The 21,934-nt window shown below is 49.6% G+C and overlaps 1 protein-coding gene across 1 annotated transcript in view; it reads left to right on the top strand.

Annotated features, from left to right (window-relative positions):
• Positions 1 to 21,934, top strand: part of CORO2A (coronin 2A) — a gene marked incomplete at its 3' end in the record, with an annotated part of 55,244 nt that overhangs the window by 12,512 nt on the left and 20,798 nt on the right. The window contains exon 2 of the mRNA XM_079926570.1: positions 17,730 to 17,930. Within this exon, the coding sequence (XP_079782696.1) occupies positions 17,730 to 17,930 (201 nt within the window). The remainder of the gene's footprint in view (positions 1 to 17,729; positions 17,931 to 21,934) is intronic.

Raw genomic sequence — 21,934 nt, 5'->3', positions numbered from 1 at the left:
ATCTTTCCCATCCTGAACCACACTCTGGAGAAACGCAGCCCACCTTTCAAAGGTCTGAGCCTCAGGAGGGCCCAGCTAGGGTGAATGACCCTCGGCCTCACAATTAGAAGACCTTCTTCCCCAGCCATCCTTGGAATTTGTTCCTCTGAGAACAGCAGCACAGATAAGAAGCAAAATATTTGACACCGTATCCAAGCACAGGATCAAAAGAGACTTTGTTCCGTGTCTTAGAGGACTCTCCTGGGCTGGGAGTGCTGGAGACCTGGATCCCATTCCTGGTTCTGCCCTGTGTGTGTGGCCCTGGGCATGCTGACTCAGTTTCCCCTTTCGTACCTCGTGATCTCTGGGGGTCTGGCCAGTGCTGCTCTTCTGAGATGTGAAGTCTGGGATCTTTTTGGAGACCTGCTCTGCTGAGTGGTTCTTTGCCCCTCTCTGGAGGGTTTGGGTATGCTCTGGTCTCCAAACTGGGTGAAAGATGGGGACAGCTTGGAGCATTACTGTGAGGCAACCAGAATGGGTGGAAGATGGGGAACTGAGTCGCACAAGAAACTCCCCAACCTGGAGCAGAGCCATCCCAGGGTTAGGTGGCAGGGGCCTCAGATCTCTGGAAGGGCTGTTGTGGGGCAGAGAAACGGATGTGGTTGGTGGGGCTCCAGGGATGGAGACAGGGCAGTGGGGGAAATTGTAGATTTCCGCTCAGCAGAAGGAGGAAGTCTAACGGTTGAGCTCTCCTGCCCCCCGGAAGGGGTGAGCTTCCCTTCAGCAGAATGGTACAAGCCGAGACATGCAGACTTTTCAGATGGAATGGTGTGGAAAGGAGAGCAGAGAGCTGGGCTGCGTGCTTCCCTGGGTCCCTGACCCTGGGCAGTCCTGGGTTATTGTGTCTGTTTCTTGCCCCCAGATGTAATAAGATCATTTGAGAGAGGGGGTTAGTGGGTCTGGCTGAGAATTAGATTAGACGAGAATTAGAGCTTCAGGCTCTAAATCAGCACTGAGGGCTGGGGGAGGGGCATAAGGCTTCCTCTGTTTTCATCCAGTTAAGGGGATTTTCATGCCTCCCAGCACTGATGACCCCTGAATCACTCCTGAATCTTTAGATCTTTAGGTGTCGCCTCTCTGAAGAGAAAAGGAACATGGGCACTTTGTGCTTCTGGTTTAATCTGTAAGCCCTGTTCAAAGTCCTAAATATTCATTTCATTTTATTTTATTTATTTTTGGCTGTGTTGCGTCTTCCTTGCTGCACACGGGCTTTTATCTAGTTGTGGCGAGCGGGGCCTACTCTTCGCTGCGGTGCACTGGCTTCTCATTGCGGTGGCTTCTCTTGTTGCAGAGCATGGACTCTAGGCACGCGGGCTCAGTAGTTGTGGTGCACAGGCTTAGCTGCTCCACGGCCTGTGGGATCTTCCTGGACCAGGGCTCGAACCCGTGTCCCCTGCATTGGCAGGCGGATTCTTAACCACTGAGCCACCAGGGAAGCCCAATATTCATTTCAATCCATTAATACAGGTAAATAGTTTAAAACCATGCCTTCTTATAGTGAGCAGTCAATAGAAGTTACCATTATTACTTATTTAAAAAAATTTTTTTATTGAAGTATAGTTGGTTTACAATATTTTACTAGTTTCAGGTGTACAACATAGTGATTCAGTATTTTTATAGATAGATTATACTCCATTTAAAGTTATTACAAAATAATGTCTATATTTCCCTGTGCTATACAATGTATCCTTGATGCTTATTTATTTTATACATAGTAGTTAGTACCTCTTAATCTCATATCACCCCCTTCCCCCTTCCCTCTCCCCACTGGTAACCACTAGTTTGTTCTCTATGTCTGTAAGGTCATTTCTGTTTTGTTGTATACATTCGTTTGTTTTATTTTATTACCTTCCACATATAAGTGATAACATAGAGTATTTGCCTTTCTCAGTCTGACTTATTTCACTAAGCATAATACTCTCTAGGTCTATCCCATGTGTTGCTGTGATTACTTACTTTGAATTTACCTTGCGTTTACCATGTGCCAGGCAGTGTTGTAAATGCTTGTCAGGTGTGAACTCATTTACTATTCCCACCCCATTTTATAGATGGAAAACCTGAGGTCTAGAGAGGCTGACTCACCTGTCCAGGGTCTTTCGGCTGGTATGAGGTGGGGCTGATGTTTGAGCCCAGCAGGTGGGCTCCTGACTATGTTTGTAACCACTGCTATGCCACCTCTCGACGTCGTCATATTGATCTCGAGTGTCCTCTGTGTAATAGAGAAAGAAAGCGCCTTTGCCTCCATTCTCCCTTCAGAGCCTCCCAAAGCCTCAGGAGGGTTTCAGGCAGGGATGCACATTCCCATTTTATGGATGGGGCCCAGGGGCACAGAGAGGGACAATGACTTGAGCAGGGTCACACAGACGACGAGGGCAGAGCAGAATGGAGCCGGGCCCCTGATCTCAGAATATCTGTGTACCATCGCTCTACAGAGCAGGGCTCCCAGCTGAAGCCCGGTGGGAGTAGGTGCTGGTTATTGAGGGCACTGCTCCCTTAAGGGGCCCCTTCCTTCCTCACAAGGAGCAGAGCCAGCTCTATAGAGAGGGCAAGCAAGCCAAAGGGAAGACGATGGGAAAAGCCACCCTCTGCCAGGGAGAAGGTCGAGGCGGTCCTGAAGGTGCCTGAAGGAGGGGCGAGGATTGTCACCCTGCAGGGCCCCTTCTGCAGGAGGCCTAGGCAGAGAAGGCCCTGACTAGCCACGAGTAAAAGGGTGAAGGGGCAACCAACCTGCCCCCCCACGCCCTGAGGTCACGTCAGGGACTGACTCTAAGGCCAGGGGTCAGGAAGGGTTAAAAGAAGCAGGTGCTCCCTGGGAAAACAATCATGGAAGTGGAGCCAGTGAAGGAGTGCAGGAGAGCTGGGTGCTGATCTAGCTTGGTGCTGCTGTTTCTTTCTTTTCTTTTTTTTTAATTAATTATTTTTTTATTTTATTTATTTTTGGCTGCATTGGATCTTCATTGCTGCACGCAGGCTTTCTCTTGTTGCAGAGAGCAGGGGCTACTCTTTGTTGTGGTGCGCGGGCTTCTCATTGCAGTGGCTTCTCTTGTTGCAGAGCACAGGCTCTAGGCACGCGGTTTCAATAGTTGTGGCTCGCGGGCTCAGTAGTTGTGGCTCACAGGCTCAATAGTTGTGGCACACGGGCTTAGTTGCGGCATGTGGGATCTTCCCAGACCAGGGCTCAAACCCATGTCCCCTGAGTTGGCAGGTGGATCCTTAACCACTGCGCCACCAGGGAAGTCCTCAGTGCTGCTGTTTCTTTTTTTCTTTTTTTTTTTTATTGTGGTAAAATATACAAAACATAAAATTTATCATTTTAACCTTTTTTTTTTTTTTTTTGTGGTACACGGGCCTCTCACTGTTGTGGCCTCTCCCGTTGCAGAGCACAGGCTCCAGACGCGCAGGCTTAGCGGGCATGGCTCACGGGCCCAGCCGCTCCGCGACATGTGGGATCTTCCCGGACCAGGGCACGAACCCGCATCCCCTGCATCGGCAGGCGGACTCTCAACCACTGCGCCACCAGGGAAGCCCTTAACCATTTTTAAGTATATCATTCTGTGGCATGAAGCACATTCACACTGTTGTGCAGTCATCCCGCCATGATTTTTTAATTCTGACTTCACTGTAGCCTACTCTATTCTTTAATGGTTTGCTTACAGGTATGGATGAAAAATGTGCGTTCAGTGCTAAAATATCATGTTTAGCAAAGGAACTGTACGTAGGACACTAACACACGACTTGCCCCATGCCAGGCACTGCTCTAAGGCAATGTAAATGGATAACCGTATGGAATCGTTATGATTCCCCTATAAGGTAGGTTCTGTTATTGACCCTAGTCTACAGATAAGGAGACCGAGGCACAGAGAGGTTTGGTATCTTTCCCACTCCCCGCACCCCGGCTCTTGTCTGGGCCCACTGGTTTGTTGAGGCCTCACTGTGTGCCAAGGCTAGAGGCTCCGTTCCACTACTTGCCTCATCTCACAGCAGCCCGGCCAGAGGTAGGTGCCGTGTGGTGCCGAGACTTAGAGAAGCTGAGTTGGGTTGGTAGCCGGGTCTCTAACTCTGAAGCCTGTGTCTTGACTACCTGCCCTCCATGCCTGCTGTTCAAGTGGTGAAGCTGTCGTGGGAACACCTGCGCGATTCTTGAGTGCTGGCCCGAACCCGCGTTTGTGTATTTAAAAGAATCTTGGAGAGAGAAATCCCAGGATCACAGCCCCAAGTGGCCCCGAGTTAGGAACTGGCTGTGTGCTCACAGAGCCTGTGGAGGTCAGGTTCCCACTAGTTGTGTAACCTCAGGAAAGTGCCTCCGTCGCTCTGAGCTGAGTGCAGCTTGCTGCATCCAGGAAGTGGGGATAGTTCTCCCCACCCCAAGGCGGCTGTGAGGAGTGAATGGAATAGTGAACGGGAAGGACTTTGCAAATCATGCAGCAGGGCTGTAAAGCAGTGGCTCTCAGAGTGGTCCCTGGACCAGCTGCATCAGTGCCACCTGGCAACTTGCTAGAAATGCAGAATTCTCAGGATCCACCCCAGACTTGCTGAATCAGAAACTCTAGGATGGGCCCAGCAGTCTACATATTAATCAGCCTTCCAGGGGCCCCTGATGTGCTCTCAAGTTTGAGACCCACTGTTGGGAGAGATTCTTGCAAAGTGTAAATGAGATACTGTCACCAGTCCTGGCAGAGTCAGTCTCGGGGCAGAAGTGCCTCTTCAGCCCGGGGTGCTGGCATCTTTCTTATAACCTTCATCCTCCAGTGAACCTCCCACTCTCCTGCCCTCCCTGGCCTGCAGGCCCAGCCTGAACAGATGTGGGCAGAGCCCAGAGAGGCTGGAAATGGGGAGAAATCCTCACCATCCTCTCCTGGCGTCTGTTGCAGACACTGCCTGGGGAATTGAGTAAGGCTGCACAATGGCATTTATCTCCAGGTTGATACACAGGTTGGGGAGAAGCAGTTGGGAATTTCCCATCACCCTCCTGTGTAGCTGGTCCAGGAAATGGAGGGTTGGGCTGCCCAGGCTCGGGCAGGAGCAGGCAGCCTTCAGTCATACCTGGGGACTCTTCCCACAGGGAAATGGGTTGAATGATGAAAGGAAGCTATTTTCTGATCTAAAACCCCAGCTGCTGAGAAGTGGCCCAGGAGTGGGCCTCGAGGCCGGGCTTCCCAGCTCCATGTTTCTCTCAAAGAGCTGAGATCTGTGGAGGGACATCAGGCCTTGACTCCTGGTCAGCCATCCGCCAGTTCTTCCCCGATCAGTCAGGCTTCTCTTCTCCTGAGTCCAGACAAGGACGGCCTCAGAATCATCCTCCTCTCACCATATTCCACAGCCCCTCCAGCAGATTGGAGCTGGGCATGAAATGAACCCACTTATTTCTTCCTTAGACACAGCCCACAGTTGACGAAAGAAAATACTTGCCCTCCCTAATGGCAGGGACTCTATCCACCTCAGCCCTGACAGGTCACACCCTGGTTATAGACTTTGACACCTCCCTCCGTGGTCTCAGGTGGCAGCTCAGCTAGCGTGCAGAGCCTTGCCCCGGCAGCTTTCCAGTCACGGCCCTCATTGCTCCTCTGCATTTGCTCAGGCCCCAGCTGAATTGGACCCTTGGGTTCCCTGGGTATGCCTTTGCCTGCCCACCCCTCATCGCGTGGCTCAGTGCAGAGCCTTCCACCTGCAGTGCCGTCCCTACTCTGTCCTGGGCTCGCTCTGCTCAGCCTTGAAGGCTTAGCTCAAACACAGCCTCCTGGCAGCCCTTACCCACTCGCCAGGTTTCAATCTCCCTGCTACCCCAAATTGAGTTTGCCAGCCTTTCCCATCAGTCTGGGCTCCTGGGGGGTAAGGATCGTTCCTGCCTCTGCCCCACGGTACCCAGCACAGGCTGGACTCACAGAAGGTCCCAGTGATGCTGCCTGAACTCACTCTGGGCCCCAGGTCCCTGCAGCAGGGCAGGGTGAGAGCTGATTTGTAGGTCCACTGACGACAGAATTCAGGCTCCCTGGCCAGGTGCCCATCCCAGAACAGAGCTTCAGGGCTTCAGCCCTACTCCAGGGTCGCTGTGGGGCTCTAAACAAGGCACCTTCCCCCTTTGTTTCTCAGCGTCTCTCTCTGTCTAAAGACAGATCCAGAAGTTCTGCCAGAGAATGGACAGTAAGCAGGAAGTGGAGCTGCCAGATTTTCAACGTCTGGGAGGCATCTTTAAAAAGTCTCCGTGACCCTTGTCTCTCGAAACTCACAGATAAGGAAATTGTGGGGCAATAAATCTTCGTGGAGTTTTGGTCAGGACCTGATCAGGGGGAATAAACAGGAAGAAGGCCTGCTCTGTGTCTCCAGAGGGTCAAGGCAGGAACAGCTCTGAGGACTGGGGCAGCTGCCAGGCAGGCGGTCCCACTGCCCTCATGGGCCCCCCGGGTCTGGCACGTGCGGGCTGCAGAGCCCTCAGCGAATTGTCCCAACAGGTGGGTTAGGGCCGAGGCGTTACCATCTTATGGGTGGACAAAACAAAACTCGAGAAGGGGACAAGGTTTGCCCAAGGTCATGCAGCAAATTGGCATCAGAATTAGGACTCTCCAACCTGACCAGCAAGCCTGCTGTGGAAGAGACAGGCCCAGTCCCTGGCTCCTAGTACCGAGAAGGGGTGTTCAGGAAAGGCCGGTGGAGTGAATGAAAGCTCAATCCAGGAGCCAAGTCAGTCTCCCCCTGGGTGCCTGCCTGTGTGGTTTGGCCTGTGGGTGGGTAAAGCTGAAGGGAGAGGACCATTTGGCATTGACAGTCCAATGGATGGTTGGATGGATAGATGGAGGAAAGATGGGAGAAACACGGGGAGCGGGACAGGAGGAAGGGAAGGGAGTATCCATCAGCTGACCTTCTACTTAGTACTGAAACCGAGCGGGACCCTGTGGGGCTCCTGGGCACAGAAGCCTTTCCGGGTCCCCCGTTTCTTACTTGCAGGGTAAAAGCTTCAGCCTCCTAGACCTTCCCAGAGTTCCAAAGGGCAGATTCAAAAAGCCACTAACCAGGGAAATAGGGAATGCTGAAACAAAGGGGGAACAGTCAAGAAACTATACTGCAGTGACTAAAGCAGGATCCTGGTTCCTCCTCAAGGGATATACCTAGCAATATCTTTGGGCTCTTCTGCAGGAACTAAGAGCCCCACCCAGGTGGAGGGTGGCAACTTCCGGCTGAGCACAAGATTTCAGGAACACTGCTCTGTTACCTCACCACCAGCCAATCAGAAGAAAGTCACACACCCTGCAGCCCTCGCCCCAAATTTGGCCTATGAAAACTGCCCCAAAACCATCAGGGAGTTTGGGGGTTTTGAGCACAAGCCACCTTGCCTGGCCCTGCAGTAAACCTTTCTCTGCTCCAAACTCCGACGTTTTGGTTGCTTTGGCCTCGCTGTGTGTCAGGCACACGAACTTGTGTTCAGTAACAGTACCAGACACGTGCGAAGCCTTTTACATCTGTTACCTCATTTAATCTTGGACAAGGCCCCGTGAGGTAGATCCGAGGGTCCTCTTTTACAGATGAGGATGCTGGGGCCCAGAGACAAATGAGGGTCCCGGCATTTGAACCAGTTGCCTCCTCTTTCCCCTCCCTGTGTATCAGGATGGGGGACCTCATAGGCTAGAAAGATCGCTCAGGCCTTGGAACTTGGGAAGCCCCCTGGAGGCGGTTCTATTTGAGCCGGGCCCAGGAAGGTGGAGTGAGAGGAGGGGGCATCCTAGGAACCCAGCTAAGTGCCAACCTTGGACTTACCTGGGCTGACTTACCAGCTCAGACTGGTCTGGGCTGACTTGGCTCTAGGCAGAGAGAAGGGGTGTGAGCAAAGATGGGGTGTCTGGGAAAGCCAACGCTTTGAGGGGAGAGCAGATAAACCAGTGTGGCTCAAAGGGCAGGTGTGTGGAGATGAGGGGAAGGCCGTCAGGGAATGTGCAGGGGCCTCAAAACCCAAGTCCAGCCGAAGGCTTTATCCTGAGGACAGAGGGGACCTGGGGCTGGGGGGAGTCTTAAGGGAAATGACAGAGTCAGGGTGGGGGAGGATAGGAGGCCTGGGCTGGGGTGGAGGAGAAACGGAGTCACGGAGAGAAAAGGCTGGCCAGGCCTCACACAGCTTGAGGAAAGGGTCAAGAGCAAGGGTGCCGGGGGGCAGGGGAGGCCAGGTCATCTCAGGAGATGCCCTGCTCCTCCTGGGGGCCCAGGCACCTGGCTCTGGGCAGTGTCAGATGTCAGGAGGGGAGGTGCTCCCTCGGGCCTAATCTCATCAGGAGGAAAGAGGCATTTTCTTGGCGCTCTCTCTGACTCAGCCTGTATTTCCTGTGGGCCTGCGGGGAGGCATCTGTGCTGGACCAGAAGGACCACAGAGCTGGAGGAGGGGTGATAAAGGCAGAGGTGGGAGGGTGCTCGAGGCAGAGAGAACCTGGAAAGAGAACTGTTATTCCATGCTGGCTGCAGGGCGCCTCAGCCTCCACTGCTGATGGGCCGCGGGCGGTTGAGGCCTGGCGGGGGTGGGGGCGTCCCCAGGCAGCGTGGTTCTGCTTTCCTGCCTGGGAAAGCCGTGCCCATGGAGAGAACCAAAGGGCTTCCTCTGCCCTTCTGCCCTTCCGCCCTTCGCCCCACACTCCCACCAAGACCCTCAGGCCCCACAGCACAGGGCTGAGCGAGGCTGCTGGCCTCTGCTGCCAAACCCAAGTCCGTGTGCCCCGTGCACAGTGAGGCCAAACAAACCGAAATGTCGGAGTTTGGAGCAGAGGAAGGTTCGTTGCAGGGCTGAGCAAGGAGAATTGGGGAGGGGGCTCGCGCTCAAAAGACCCAAACTCCCCCGTGGTGTTCAGGGAAGAGTTTTTACAGGCAAAATCCGGGGTGAGGGCTGCAGGGTGTGTGACTTTCTTCTGATTGGTTGGTGGTGAGGTAACAGGGTGGTGTTCCAGGAATCTCCTGCTCAACCTGAAGTGACCATCCTTCTTCTAGATGAGGGCCTTAGTTCCCGTAGAAGAACTCAAAGATACATTGTTACGTGTATCCCGTACATCCCTTGAGGATGAAGCAGAGCTCTGCTTTATCTCTTCACTTTTGTCTGACTGCTTTTCCTTTGTTTCTGCATTCTCTCATCTCCCTGGTTAGTAACTGTGTCAATCTACCCTTTGGAACTAAGGGAAGGAAGGTCTAGGAGGCTGCGGGCTTTTGTACCCTGGAGAGACGTGCTCAAATAAATGCCTTTCCTCTTCGGGTTCTTCTGAATCCACAGGGATTGTTAGTTGGCTTCTCACGTGCCTCATCAATGTGGTGAGCACCGAGGGTCATAACTCTGCACCTAGCGGGCTGCTTTGCACTTTCTGGTTTGGGATTTTTACTCAGATCCCCAAAATGTTGGGCCCTCAGCACGTACCTGTCATGTACTAAATCAAATCTTAATGTCCTGTAAACATTGGGACCACAACGGTCTTCACAGCAAACATCTGTTGAGGACTAAGTATGCACCGGCATTGCTCCATGTACTGGGCGGATTATCTCATCTAATTTTCAGGGCAGCCCTGTGGGAGAGTGTGGACCCAGGACTAAACAGTTCGGTTCTGGATTCCAGCTCAGCCGCCTACTTGCTGTGTGATTTTGGGCACGTTACTTAACCTATCTGTGCCCCAGTTTTCACATTTGTAAAAATGGGGTGATAATAATGTTGCAGGAAGAGGGGGACCCCTTCCAGGGCCCAAGAGTGGGCTCTTGTCTAACACTCAGGAATGAATTGTCCGAGAAGATACATAGGCTGACAAAGCAAAAGCAAAAGACTTTATTGGAAAGAGGCACCCGGGTGGAGAGCGGTGGGGTAAGGGAACCCAGGAGAATGGCTCTGCCACATGGATCGCGGTCTCAGGTTTTATGATAATGAGGTTAGTTTCCAGGCTGTCTCTGGCCAGTCATCTTGCTTGTGTCCACATTTGGTCTGACTCAGGATCCTTCCTGGGGGCGTGCATCTCTCAGCCAAGATTGATTCCAGCACGAAAGTTTCTGGGAGGTTGGTAGGATATATTATAGGCCGGCGTCTGCTCCCTCCTTTGGGCCCCTCCTGAATTCTTCTGTCTGACAGTAGCTTATTAGTTCCATGTTCCTTATTGGGACACCTCCTGTTGTGAGATAACTCTTGCAAGCGGTCATTATCGTGCCTGGCCAGGGCGGGCGGTTTCAGTCAATGGTTCTCTAACACCTGTACTTAACCAGATTGCTGTCAGGGTCAAGTTAGTACCTGGAACATACTTCACATATAATAAGCAATGTGTTAGCTATTATTTGTTATTATGCCTGATTTTACTGGTGAGGAAATAGACACATTAAGTAACTGGCCCAAGGTCACATGGGCACAGTGGACATGTCCTATAATTACACCGTTTAGTTGGGTACCCAGTAGCCACGTGCGTCTCTTGAGCACTTGAAATGGTAGTGCAACTGAGGAGCCAAATTTTACATTTCAATTCATTTTAATTGATTTTAATTTAGAAGCCATGTGTGACTAGAGACTCCGTGTTGGACAGAGCTGCTGCCTGGGTCCCATACCCAGTGACCTGATTCAAGTGATTCTAATGTGCATTCAAAGTTACAAACCACTGCCCTGTGCTTTAGCAGCCAGTTAAGATCGTGGCATCTCATCCTTTCCCGCTCTCAGCCATTTCCCTGAGAAGTGTACACGTGTGGAGAACAGTGACTGAATTGCCCCTTTACCCTGCACAGAATAAGCACTTTACAGACCTTGGATTTTTCTGCTTTGAGGTGTTCTGTTCTTTGGTTCAGGATGTTGGGCTCTTTCAGAAGTTCGTTCTAGAGCCTTCTGTCTCACAGGCAAGTTTTCAGAGTCAAGGCTACTAGTGACTTACTGTAGAATCGTTGCATGTAAATAGGGTAAAAGTTCTCTGGAGACCTCTATGGTAGGTGGCAGTGGAACAGGAGGGAAGGGGACAGGGCACAACCTTTAAAAGAATGGCATAATAGAACATGACAAAAACTGGTTAGAACCAACTAGGTCCAAGATAGCAGAAGATTCGACTTCCCATAGACCTTGAGCCTCATATGCTCATTATAATTCATTAGCTAAGTGACACACCCACCAACGCCATGACAGTTCTGAGGCCAACCATCAAAGTTCAAAAAGCAGATGGTGGCCCAATTCCTGGAAATCTCCACCGCTTCCCCAAAATAGTTGGAATAATCCTCCTGTTCATTAGTCTATGAAATTACACAGCCCATAAAAACTAACCACCCCATATTTCAGGGCCTCTCTCCTGAGATGGCCCACACTCCATCTGTGGAGTATGTTTCTCTCTAAATAAACCTACTTCTTACCTATCACTTTGTCTCTCACTGAATTCATCCTGTGACAAGACATCAAGAACCTGAGCTTCATTAAGTCCTGAGACCAGGTGTGTGATCTCAATTAAAAGACCATGGGTTCGGGCTTCCCTGATGGCGCAGTGGTTGAGAGTCCGCCTGCTGATGCAGGGGACACGGGTTCGTGCCCCAGTCCGGGAAGATCCCACATGCCGCCGAGCGGCTAGGCCCGTGAGCCATGGCCGCTGAGCCTGCGCGTCCGGAGCCTGTGCTCCACGACGGGAGAGGCCACAACAGTGAGAGGCCCGCGTACCGCAAAAAAAAAAAAAAAAAAAAAAGACCATGGGTTCAAGGACTTCCCTGGTGGCACAGTGGTTAAGAATCTGCCTGCTAATGCAGGGGAACACAGGTTCCAGCCCTGGTCCAGGAAGATCCCACATGCCGCGGAGCAACTATAAGCTCGTGCGCCACAACTCCTGAGCCTGCGCTCTAGAGCCCACGAGCCACAACTACTGAAACCCGCGTGCCTAGATCCCATGCTCCACAACAAGAGAAGCCACCGCAACGACAAGCCCGCGCACCGCAAAGAAAGGTAGCCTCGGCTCGCTGCAACTAGAGAAAGCCTGCGCGCAGCAACGAAGACCCAATGCAGCCATAAATAAATAAATTTTTTTTTTTAAAAAAAGGCCATGGGTTCAAGTCCCAATCTGGGTTTGTCCAGGTTCAAGTCCCAATTTGAGTTGCACGGTTTCAGCAGGGTAACCAACTTTTCCCTTTTTGCTTGAGACTTTCCTGATTTTAGCACTGAAAGCCCTGCATCCCAGGAATACCCACCCCACACACATCCTGGACAAACCAGAACAGTTGGTCACCTCCTTCTGTGGAGAGCGACAAGGTCTCTTCTTGCTTCCATGGTTAGGCAGAGACCTGCATTGACAGCAGCGGGGCCTTGACCTCAGCTGGGCCTTGGCATCCTGAGCCAGATATCTCACCCTGTCCTGTGGGTGGATCAGAGGCCCTGATAAGGACTTAAGGTGAATTAAAAAGGTGCTTTCCTGTCAAGTTTGGGGTCAAGGCCAGGATCTAGATAAACTCTATTATGGATAATTGTCAACCCAGGATTAGAGTCGAGACATGGGACCCACCCATAACTAGGCATGTATTGTGTTGATTCTTGGTCTTTGTAGATCACCTTCAAATACAGAGTCCTTTACCCTTATGGTAATCTTTTTTCACTTTGTAAAGCTAGGAAACTTGTGATTGTAATCTCCCTCTTTTAACTGTGGCTGAGGTAAGTGTGGTGGTTCACACCCTCCCAGGAGGCGTGTTTGGGGCAGCTCAATGACCACAAGGTCAGGTTTTAAGGGAAAAAATAAAATACAATTCCAAATATGAAATGTGGAAACAGAAACTTACTAAGGGGACAAAGGTAGCCAGGAATGCCAGACTCCTCCCCACCGCTGAGGTTCAAAGACCAAATCAGGTAATTTCATTCTCCCTGAGGCCAGGAACAGCGCAATTAATGAATAATCTATTATGCTGCTTTGTACCACACCCAGTTTGGGTTCGGTTTCAGCCACCCTGCAGCTAACCCTTGTCCTGCAATGATTCAGGGCTAGGCTGGGAAGATAGGCCTCTGGAGCCAGGCAGGAAAATCTCTGTGTCTCTGTCTCCATCTCTCTCACACACATCAGAGAGGAGCACGAGGTGGGAAGAGGGGCATCTGGACCACGTCTTGGCTTCTGCTTGCCATCTCCACTCCTACTAATTTGATCTTGGTCAAGTCACTTCCTCTGCACCAAATGGGGACAACAGGCCTCAGGAGAGTTGTAAGGGATAGGACAGGCAGCAAGCCATTCCCCTGTCAGGCACTGAGATGTAAACTCAGTGGGGACTTCCCTGGTGGTCCAGTGGTTAAAACTTCTCGCTTCCACAGAAGGGGGCATGGGTCCAATCCCTAGTCTGGAACTAAGATTCCCCATGTGCTGCACAGCACGACCAAAAAATAAAAATAAATAGATAAAAAATAAACTCAGTGGGGTGTTAAACCCAGCGATGACTAAATCTTTTCGCAGGGCAGGGAATTCACAGCACAAAGAGCCTAATCCCATGGCATCAGGCCAGCTAAGCACCCTTGGGATAGCAGCAGCAGAATGGGTGCCACCGCCTGCTTTGTGCCCTAATGGGCTGGCCCGCTACGCCTAGGAAGACCTGCTATGGCTTTGATATGGGCCCAGCTGGATGGGACCAGGCAGGATAGGACAAGTGGCGTGGGGTAAACCTGTCCCGGATCAATGTTCTGGCCCAGCCCGTGGGCAAGGGCCTCACAGTGCTGAAGGCCCGCTATGGTCCTCATTTTCAGGCAAGTGCCTGCTTGTGGGGAAAGTAAAACTCCTGCTCTCTGAATTGCTGAGTCCTTAAACTCATTCATGCACTGATAAACACAGGCACACATGTGCAGTACATGCACAGACACAAACACCCAAACAGAGGCACAGGTGCACACCCACCCACAGGGGTACACGAGCACGTAGGAACACCCTGATCAGTGCAGTGTTCACACACAGACTTGCACACACAGTGCACACACATTCGCACAAACTTCACCCACATATATGCATGCAGTCCTATACCTGGGGCAAAGGGAGAGACGGCCCACCTGGCGTGGTGCCACCCACCCACTTCTGTAAGTTTCCCTCATGGCTACAAGTCTGGAAGAAGCTTGGCAGTGGAGGCAAGGTGTTGGAGCCAGGTGGGGTGGGATGGGGGAGAGGAGTTCGGCACAGGGGTCGGGGGGCATGAGGTTCACACTGCTCAGAGGCTGGCCGGCCTCATCAGTGGAGGCCAATAGCCCCTTCGCCAGAGGACGTCCGCTTGGTTTACTGAGCCTCGTTTTCCTTTGCTGTGAAGTAGGGGCGATAATGGTCATGACACTTCCCCTGGGGACTGAGGTGGAATCCAGGGTGTAATGAGTGTGAAAGAGCTTTCATCATCATTATCTGGAGCTGAGGGCTCCAGAGACAGAGCTGCACCTCCTCCTAGCTGCGTGACGCCAGGAAGGTTGCTTCACTTTTCTGCCTCAACCCCTACATCTGTAACAGGGAGCAAGGTAGCACCTAGGTTCATACAGGGGAAGCGCTTGGAACGGAGCCTGGCACATAGCAAGCACCCGAAACTAAGAGTTGCTATTGCCATGGAGGTGACTGTGAGCTCCAGGAGAGCATTGCCCAGGCCTCTTATGGCCCCTGACTCTGAACCTGGAACCAGAGCCGTCCCCCAGGTGTGAAGGGAGAGTGCTGAGAGTGGCCAGAGGGGCCAGGACTGTTGATGCTGGCCAGGTCATGTTGATTTCAGCAGGCATGACTGGCCCCCTCACCACACAGCCCACCATGGGCACCAAGGCTGCTTTATCCCCCTCCCATGTTTTTCACTAACACGTCCCACCCTCTCCATCCCCTCTGCCCTGCTTCAGCCCAGGCGACTGTCATGATTACCTCAGCAATCAGAGGAATCCACCTAAAAGTGAAAACTGGTCCTCATCCTCCCCTGCTATAACCCCTGCAGCAGCTCCCATTGCCCTCAGAGTCCAAGTCCTTTCACATGGCTCCTGAGGGGATCTGGGTCCTGCCTGCTTGCCCACCTCTTCCCTGCAGGCTCCTGTGCCCTGGCCACACCAAGCACAGGCAGCCATTGCCTGTCTACCATTGGTTGGGCCTGCCTGGGGCAATGTGTTAGTCAGGACGGGTAGGCTATGCTCTGTGACAAGTATCCCCACTATTTCTCTGCAGTTCACTCTACAAGTTTAATTCTCTGTCATGCTATATGAGTCAGTTTGGGGCAAGGTGGCCTATTCACACAGTCCCTTGGGGACCCAGGAAGATGGAAGCTGCACCATCTGGAACATGTGGCCTCCTCATCCCTCCAGCCCAGGACGAGAGTTCTGGAGGGTCACCGGCAGGTCTTACACGCTTCAGCCTGGAAGTGGCACACATCACTCCCACCCACGATCCACTAGCTAGGACTGATAGTGGCTGCCTAACTGCAAGGAGGCTGGGATGTGAGGGGAGCAATGGAGTGTCTGGTGAGCATCACCGTGGGCCACAGAGAGACGCCCCCCACCCCCACCCCCAACTGCTGCTCAAGGCGAGGCAGGGGTGGGGGCCCAGGAGCTGAGCCTGCTGACTTGCCCCCTACTTTCCTACCCACAGCCCAGGCCCCAGGCTACTCCTCAGCTGCCACTAATTGCCAAGACCCCAGGGAGATCATTATCCTTGCTCTTCTTTCCTTAGATGATCCTTAGGACCTGTTTCTCTCAGGGCTCAGTGCAGAGAAAAGCTGTACTGCTCCTTAGCAAGTGCAGGCATTTATCTTACAGACAGTGAGTAAATCCCTTTCTGATTCTGTTTCCCTTGTCGAATTGACCACTAGGAAGCTCCGACGCAAAACCTCCCCTGTGTGCTGGTCCTGGCAGCACACAATCGTAGTTTGACTCCCCCTACATTTCAGGTGATCTCTTTTTGTTCCTGCATTTTCCCTCTGTCCCCATTTCCTCACCATGGCTTTTTTTATTTCCTTCTATCTGTGTTTTCTCTATTTCTGTAAGGCTTCTTACATCGTTTCTGAGATTGGATGGGCATTGTTAGGCAGTGCCTGCGTTCCGTGCTACTTCCTGTAGCTCTGGCAAATGCAGCCAGAGTTTGGGGCAAAGCTCCCTAAAGGAAGGTTGAAATGTCTGAGCTTCACAGGACAGACCTGCCGCCACGAGGCTGATGGTACCTGGTGCTGTGTAAAGGGAGGGCACCTGGGAGCTGGGGGAAGGAAGGGTTTGGACTCACAGTGATGGGTACAGACAACAGTGGGCTGGGAAGAGCAAGCCAAGCAGAGGGAAAGGCAAGGGTGAAGGCCCAGAGGACTGGAAATGCAGGAGCAGGTACCAGGGAAGCTGCGTGGTGTGCTTTGTCTGGAAGGAGCCGTTTAGAAGATGAGCAAGAAAAAGCGAAATCTTGGGATATAGGGTGGGACCCAAGCTGAGTTTGGCCTTGATCCTGTAGGACAGCAGTGAATGGGGAGCATCAAAGGGTGACCTAAGGTGGGGGCCGGGGAGGGAGGAATATAGCCAGGTTTGGTGTCCAGAACAATCCCTCTGGCTGCATGAGGAGCGTAGATGGGAAGGCCCAGTGGGTCAATGAGACTGAGGGGAGGGGGTTTGAACTGAGCAGCAGCAGGGCCAAGAGGAGGCCACATGATATATATTTGGCCACTAATGAGCCCTAGACCCTCTTACAAGCCATTCATGATCTAGCCCTGCTCACCCCTCCAGCTCGTGTTCTCCTCGTTCACATCATCCAGTTTACATGTATATGTGTGTGTGTGTGTGTGAATATATATTTTCTTTTTAGCATCTCCTTACTAATCTTACCAAACCATATGTAGTTTCCCAAACATTCCACGTTCGCTTCTATCTCAGGGCCCTTGCTCAGGCTGTTCCATCTGCCTGGGACACCTTCTCCCCCAGCTCACCCTTTTCCAGCCTACATGGCCAACTCCTTCTCATCCTTCAAATCACAGTTCACGTGTCACTTCCTCTGGGAAGCCCTCCCTGACTGCCATGTACAAACGTCCATTATTACCTATAGTACACTGGGTCCCAGTGGCCCAGACTCCGCTAATGTCCTCACTCATAGGACTCTTCACTCCTGTAAGGCTGGGCTCAGGCTTGCTCTCTCCAAACCCCCAGTGCCTGGCACAGGTGGTACTCAGTAAATATTGAGTGAACAAATACAAGGCCGGATGAGGAGAGAGGGAAGGTTAAGATGGCTGGATGATAATAGTGGTAGTAATTATTACTGTTGAGCAAGGGATCTTAGTGTATCATCTCATTTCATCCTCATGACAAGTCTATGAGACAGATACTTTCTTTATCCTCATTTTACAGATGAGGAAACTGAGACTTCAGAATGTAAGTCATTTGCCCACCCAGCTGGCAAGCACAGAGCTGGAATTGGAGCCTGGGCAGGCTGGCTCCAGAGGACACTATATTTCCCACTTAGCTGGGTGGGGAGGCTGGCCTGTCTGGTGAAGTGCTGGATAGGGGAGGGAACGGAGTGAGTTCTCTCTACGGTTTTTCTGCCTTTTTGTTTTCGCACACGAAGGGATGAAAAGCAAACAGGTGAGCAGTAGTTGTACGCCATCTCACCAGGTCCCTGGAAGTAGCCACAATTATAGCCTGTTCACCTGGGTGCCCTTCATAGCACGTCACTGTCCTCATAGAACTGACCGCTGTCCTGGTCCTGCCCTCTTATGTCCTCTCCAGGTGAGACTCCGTGTGTCCTGCTGTCAGGTTGCGAGCCTCACAGCCCTTCTGTCCCATTTGTCTCCTGCAGATGTCATGGCACCCCCAGTACCGGAGCTCCAAGTTCCGCCATGTCTTTGGCAAACCAGCCAGCAAGGAGAACTGCTACGACTCCGTGCCCATCACCCGCAGCGTCCACGACAATCATTTCTGTGCTGTGAACCCCCACTTCATTGCAGTCGTGACTGAGTGTGCTGGTGGGGGGGCCTTCCTCGTCATCCCCTTGCACCAGGTAAGGATGCCTGCTAAGCTCAGGCCCAAATACCTCTCTGGAGGCAGCACGGGACAGAGGGAGAGTAGAAAGAGCCTCAGTTTTGGTTCCATATGTGAGTTCAAGTCCTAGCCCTGCCTGTTACCAGCCATGTGACCATGAATAAGTCATTTCACCCCTTTGAGTCTTGGTTTTCTCATTGAAAAAGTATACCTCTCCTGGGATTTCAGCTTCTAGCAGTTGTTTAGGACTCCTAGGACCTCCCCTCCACCCCATTGCAACGTAATTCATTCATGAATAACATTTAATTCTTAATGCATTGCTGGGCTCACAAGACATTGGGGAAATCTCCAAAGCCTCCTCCTCTCTCCAAGAAAGGAAAAAAACCTTGAGCCGAAATTTAAGTAGGAGAGGTAAGCAGCAGGTGAACAGGAAGAACAGGCTTGTCCTGCGGCAAAGGTTGACGGTGTAAGTTGGGCCATATGCAATTGCTGATTATTTAACAGTTTTTGACCCCCAGAATGGTGGTTTCATATAGACTAACTTAATAGCAGGTCTTTTCAGAATCCTGAGTTTCTGCCTTGAGGTAGAATCTCTGAAGGGGCTAGAGGGATCCGGGCTTGGTAGTGCCTCTGGTTTGCAGCAGAAGCAGATAGAAGGTTTCTCCAGAGGAAAGCATTTCCAATGTGAACAGGATTCCCACAGATTAAGATCAGGGAAATTCATAAACTGAGAACACCAAGCATGTAAGCCCCCATGAGTAAGCATCCACTGAAAGAACAAACAACAGACTTAGAACCCCGTTTAGTTAAAATCACAAATATAAATTGGAATCTCATAGATCAGGTTTTCTGATCCCAATGCAATTGAGTTAGAAGTCAATAACAAAAGATAAATTTTAAATGCCCATTCATTTAGAAATGTAAAAATACTTGGAAATGAATGAGAATGAAATACATCACAAAACTTATGGGATGCAGGGAAAGTGGTGCTTCAAGGGAAATTTATAGCACTAATGCTTATATTAGGTGTAAAATTAACAACTAAACATTCAACCTGAGAAGTTAGAAAAAGGACAACAGAGTAAACCCAAAGAAAGTTTGAGGAAGGGGGTATTAAAGATCAGAAATCAGTGAAAAGAGCATCAAAGATCAATTAAAGAGGATCAGAAGAGCCAAGGGCTTCCCTGGTGGCACAGTGGTTGAGAGTCCACCTGCCGATGCAGGGGACACGGGTTCGTGCCCCGGTCCGGGAGGATCCCACATGCCACGGAGCTGCTGGGCCCGTGAGCCATGGCCGCTGAGCCTGCGCGTCCGGAGCCTGTGCTCCGCAACGGGAGAGGCCACAACAGTGAGAGGCCCGCGTACCGCAAAAAAAAAAAAAAAAAAAAAAAAAAAGAGCCAAAGTTAGTAGTAAATAGTTGGTTCCTAGAACAGACTGATAGACAAACCTCTGGAGAGATGGTCAAGAATAAAAGAGAGAAGGTGCAAATAACTCCAAGAACAAACAAACAAACAAAATGCAATATCAGTAGAGCTTCAAAATATAAGACACTAATCTGAGCAGTTTTATGACAATATATTTGAAAACGTTGGCAATATGGACAAATTCCTACAAAAAAATATGACTTGTCAGGACCGATTCAAGTAGAAATAGAAAGCCTGAATGGTCCTTTAACTATTTTAAAAATTGCATAATAAAAATCTCTCTTAAAGAAAACAGAAGAAAGAAGAGGCAGCCATAGAGTGAGAAAAGATATCGGCACAGTAATCATGACAAAGAACTCATTTCCTGAGTGTATAAAATGGACTAGGGGGAAAAAAATGAACAGGTATCTCATAGCAGAGAAAATCCAAACGGTTACTAAACATTTGAAAACGTGCTCAACCTCGTTAATAAACCACAATGAGATACCACTGCGACCCACCAGATTGGCAAAAATATAAAATCTAATAATAGTGAGTGATGAAGAGGCCACGGAGCCCTCTGAACTCTCAGGCACTTCTGGGGGCAGGGTAAACCGGCACACGTGTGTTGGAACAAAGTGTGACAGTTTCTATTAAAGAGGAAAATGCACAGACTTGGAGATTCCACTCCAAGGTGTTTACCATGCAGAACTGTGTGCTTATGTCACCAGAACACAAATGCAAGAATATGCATGGGAGCATTGTTCGTGTTATCAATAAACTACAAAAACCCAAATGTCCAAGAATTGAATATATAAATTACGGTATATCCATAGTGTGGAATATACACAATTATGAAAAGGATCAAAATATAAACACATACCACCACATGGATGAATCATAAAGACAGTGTCAAGGGAAGAAACCAAATAAATTACAACGTCACTACCTAAAGTTAAAAACAGACTAAATTAAACTATACTTTAAGGGATGCATAAGTAGGTACAAAAATCTTAAAGAACAGCAAGCAGGGGAGGATAGCCAGGATAATAGTTACCTACTGGGGGAGGGAGGGAGTTATGATTGGAAAGTATTCCATAGCAGGGAGTCTCCTTTGTGCTAGTAATAGTTCATGGCAGTTATATGTTTAAATTTATTTTCCAACAATTCATTAAGCTGAACATTTACATTTTATGTACTTTTTTATATTATATTTTACACAAACACACACATAAGGGTGACACTAGGTCCATGTGGTTTTACAGGCAATTTCTATGTAACTTTCAAGGAACTGATTATTCCAATCTTTTATAAAATTTTCAGAAAATAGGAAAAGAGGGACTGCTCCCCTTTTGTTCTGAGGCCAGTGTAACCTTGATTCCAAGACCAGACAGGAACAGATCAAGAAAGAAAAATATCACTCAAGAAGATGAATGCAAAATTGTTAGTTAATCAAATCTAGCATTGAATTAAAAAAAGATACATTCTGAGCAAGTTGGATTTATTCCAGAAACTAAGGGTGGTTTGATATTAGTTAACCTATAAATATAGATTATTTGCATTTGATAGAGTGCAATACCCATTCATGATAAAAATTCTTTGCAAACTAGGAAAAGGGAATTTCACTAACATATAGGAAACAGAATTGTTTGAACTTTCTGTTTTGAAAGAATCTCAACCCTACAGAAAAGTTGCAAAAATACTTGAATAAATGATTATCCTTGACTTAGATTCACCAATAGTTAACATTCTGCCAAATTTACTTTTTATCTTTTTTTATATCTTTCTCTCCATATATGTGTATATAGAATCTAACTCAGGATCATGAATTATGTTGAGTTGTCATATCTCTTAGTCTACTTTATTTCATTATATTGACATTTTAAAGCAGTGAAGGCCCACTGTTTTGTAGGACATTTCTTTTGTGATTGTTTTGTTTTTTGTCTTTTGTTTTTCGATTTAAAAAATTTTTTATTTATTTATTTTTATACAGCAGGTTCTTATTAGTTATCTGTTTTATACATATTGGTATATATATGTCAATCCCAATCTCCCAGTTCATCCCACCACCACCACCACCACCGCCACAGCCCACCCCACCCCCTGCTTTCCCCCCTTGGTGTCCGTACTGTAGGACATTTCTAAAATTGGATTTGTCCCATTGTTTCCTTGTGATTAGATTCATGTTATACATTTTTGGCAAGAGCATTAAACAAGTGATATATCCTCAGTTCATTATTAAATCATGTAACACATGATATCAGTTTGTCCCATTATTGGTGATATTGGTGATATTTGTTATCTTTATTAATATGGTGCAGACATCATCATAAAGAAGGAATGTGAGAAACATCCCTTTAGGGAATTCCCTCGTGGTCCAGTGGTTAGGACTCTGCACTTCATTGCCGTGGCCTGGGTCCAATCCCTGATCAGGGAGCTAAGATCCCAGGGCGTGGCCAAAAAAAACAAAAAACAAAACTTGGCAAGAAGGTGCTGGCCTGCACAGTAAGATTAGAAAAATAACTTAAAGGTATAAGGATTGAAAAGGAAGAGGTAAAACCACATTGTTTACTGATGTGATTGTCTACATAGAAAACCAAAAGAAAGTAGAGTCAAATA

This window comes from Stenella coeruleoalba, assembly GCF_951394435.1.
Source record: "Stenella coeruleoalba genome assembly, chromosome: 7".
In the NCBI taxonomy this organism is placed as follows: Eukaryota; Metazoa; Chordata; class Mammalia; order Artiodactyla; family Delphinidae; genus Stenella; species Stenella coeruleoalba.
Note: the sequence above shows the minus strand (reverse complement) of the source record. Positions and strands in the feature narration are given on the sequence as shown.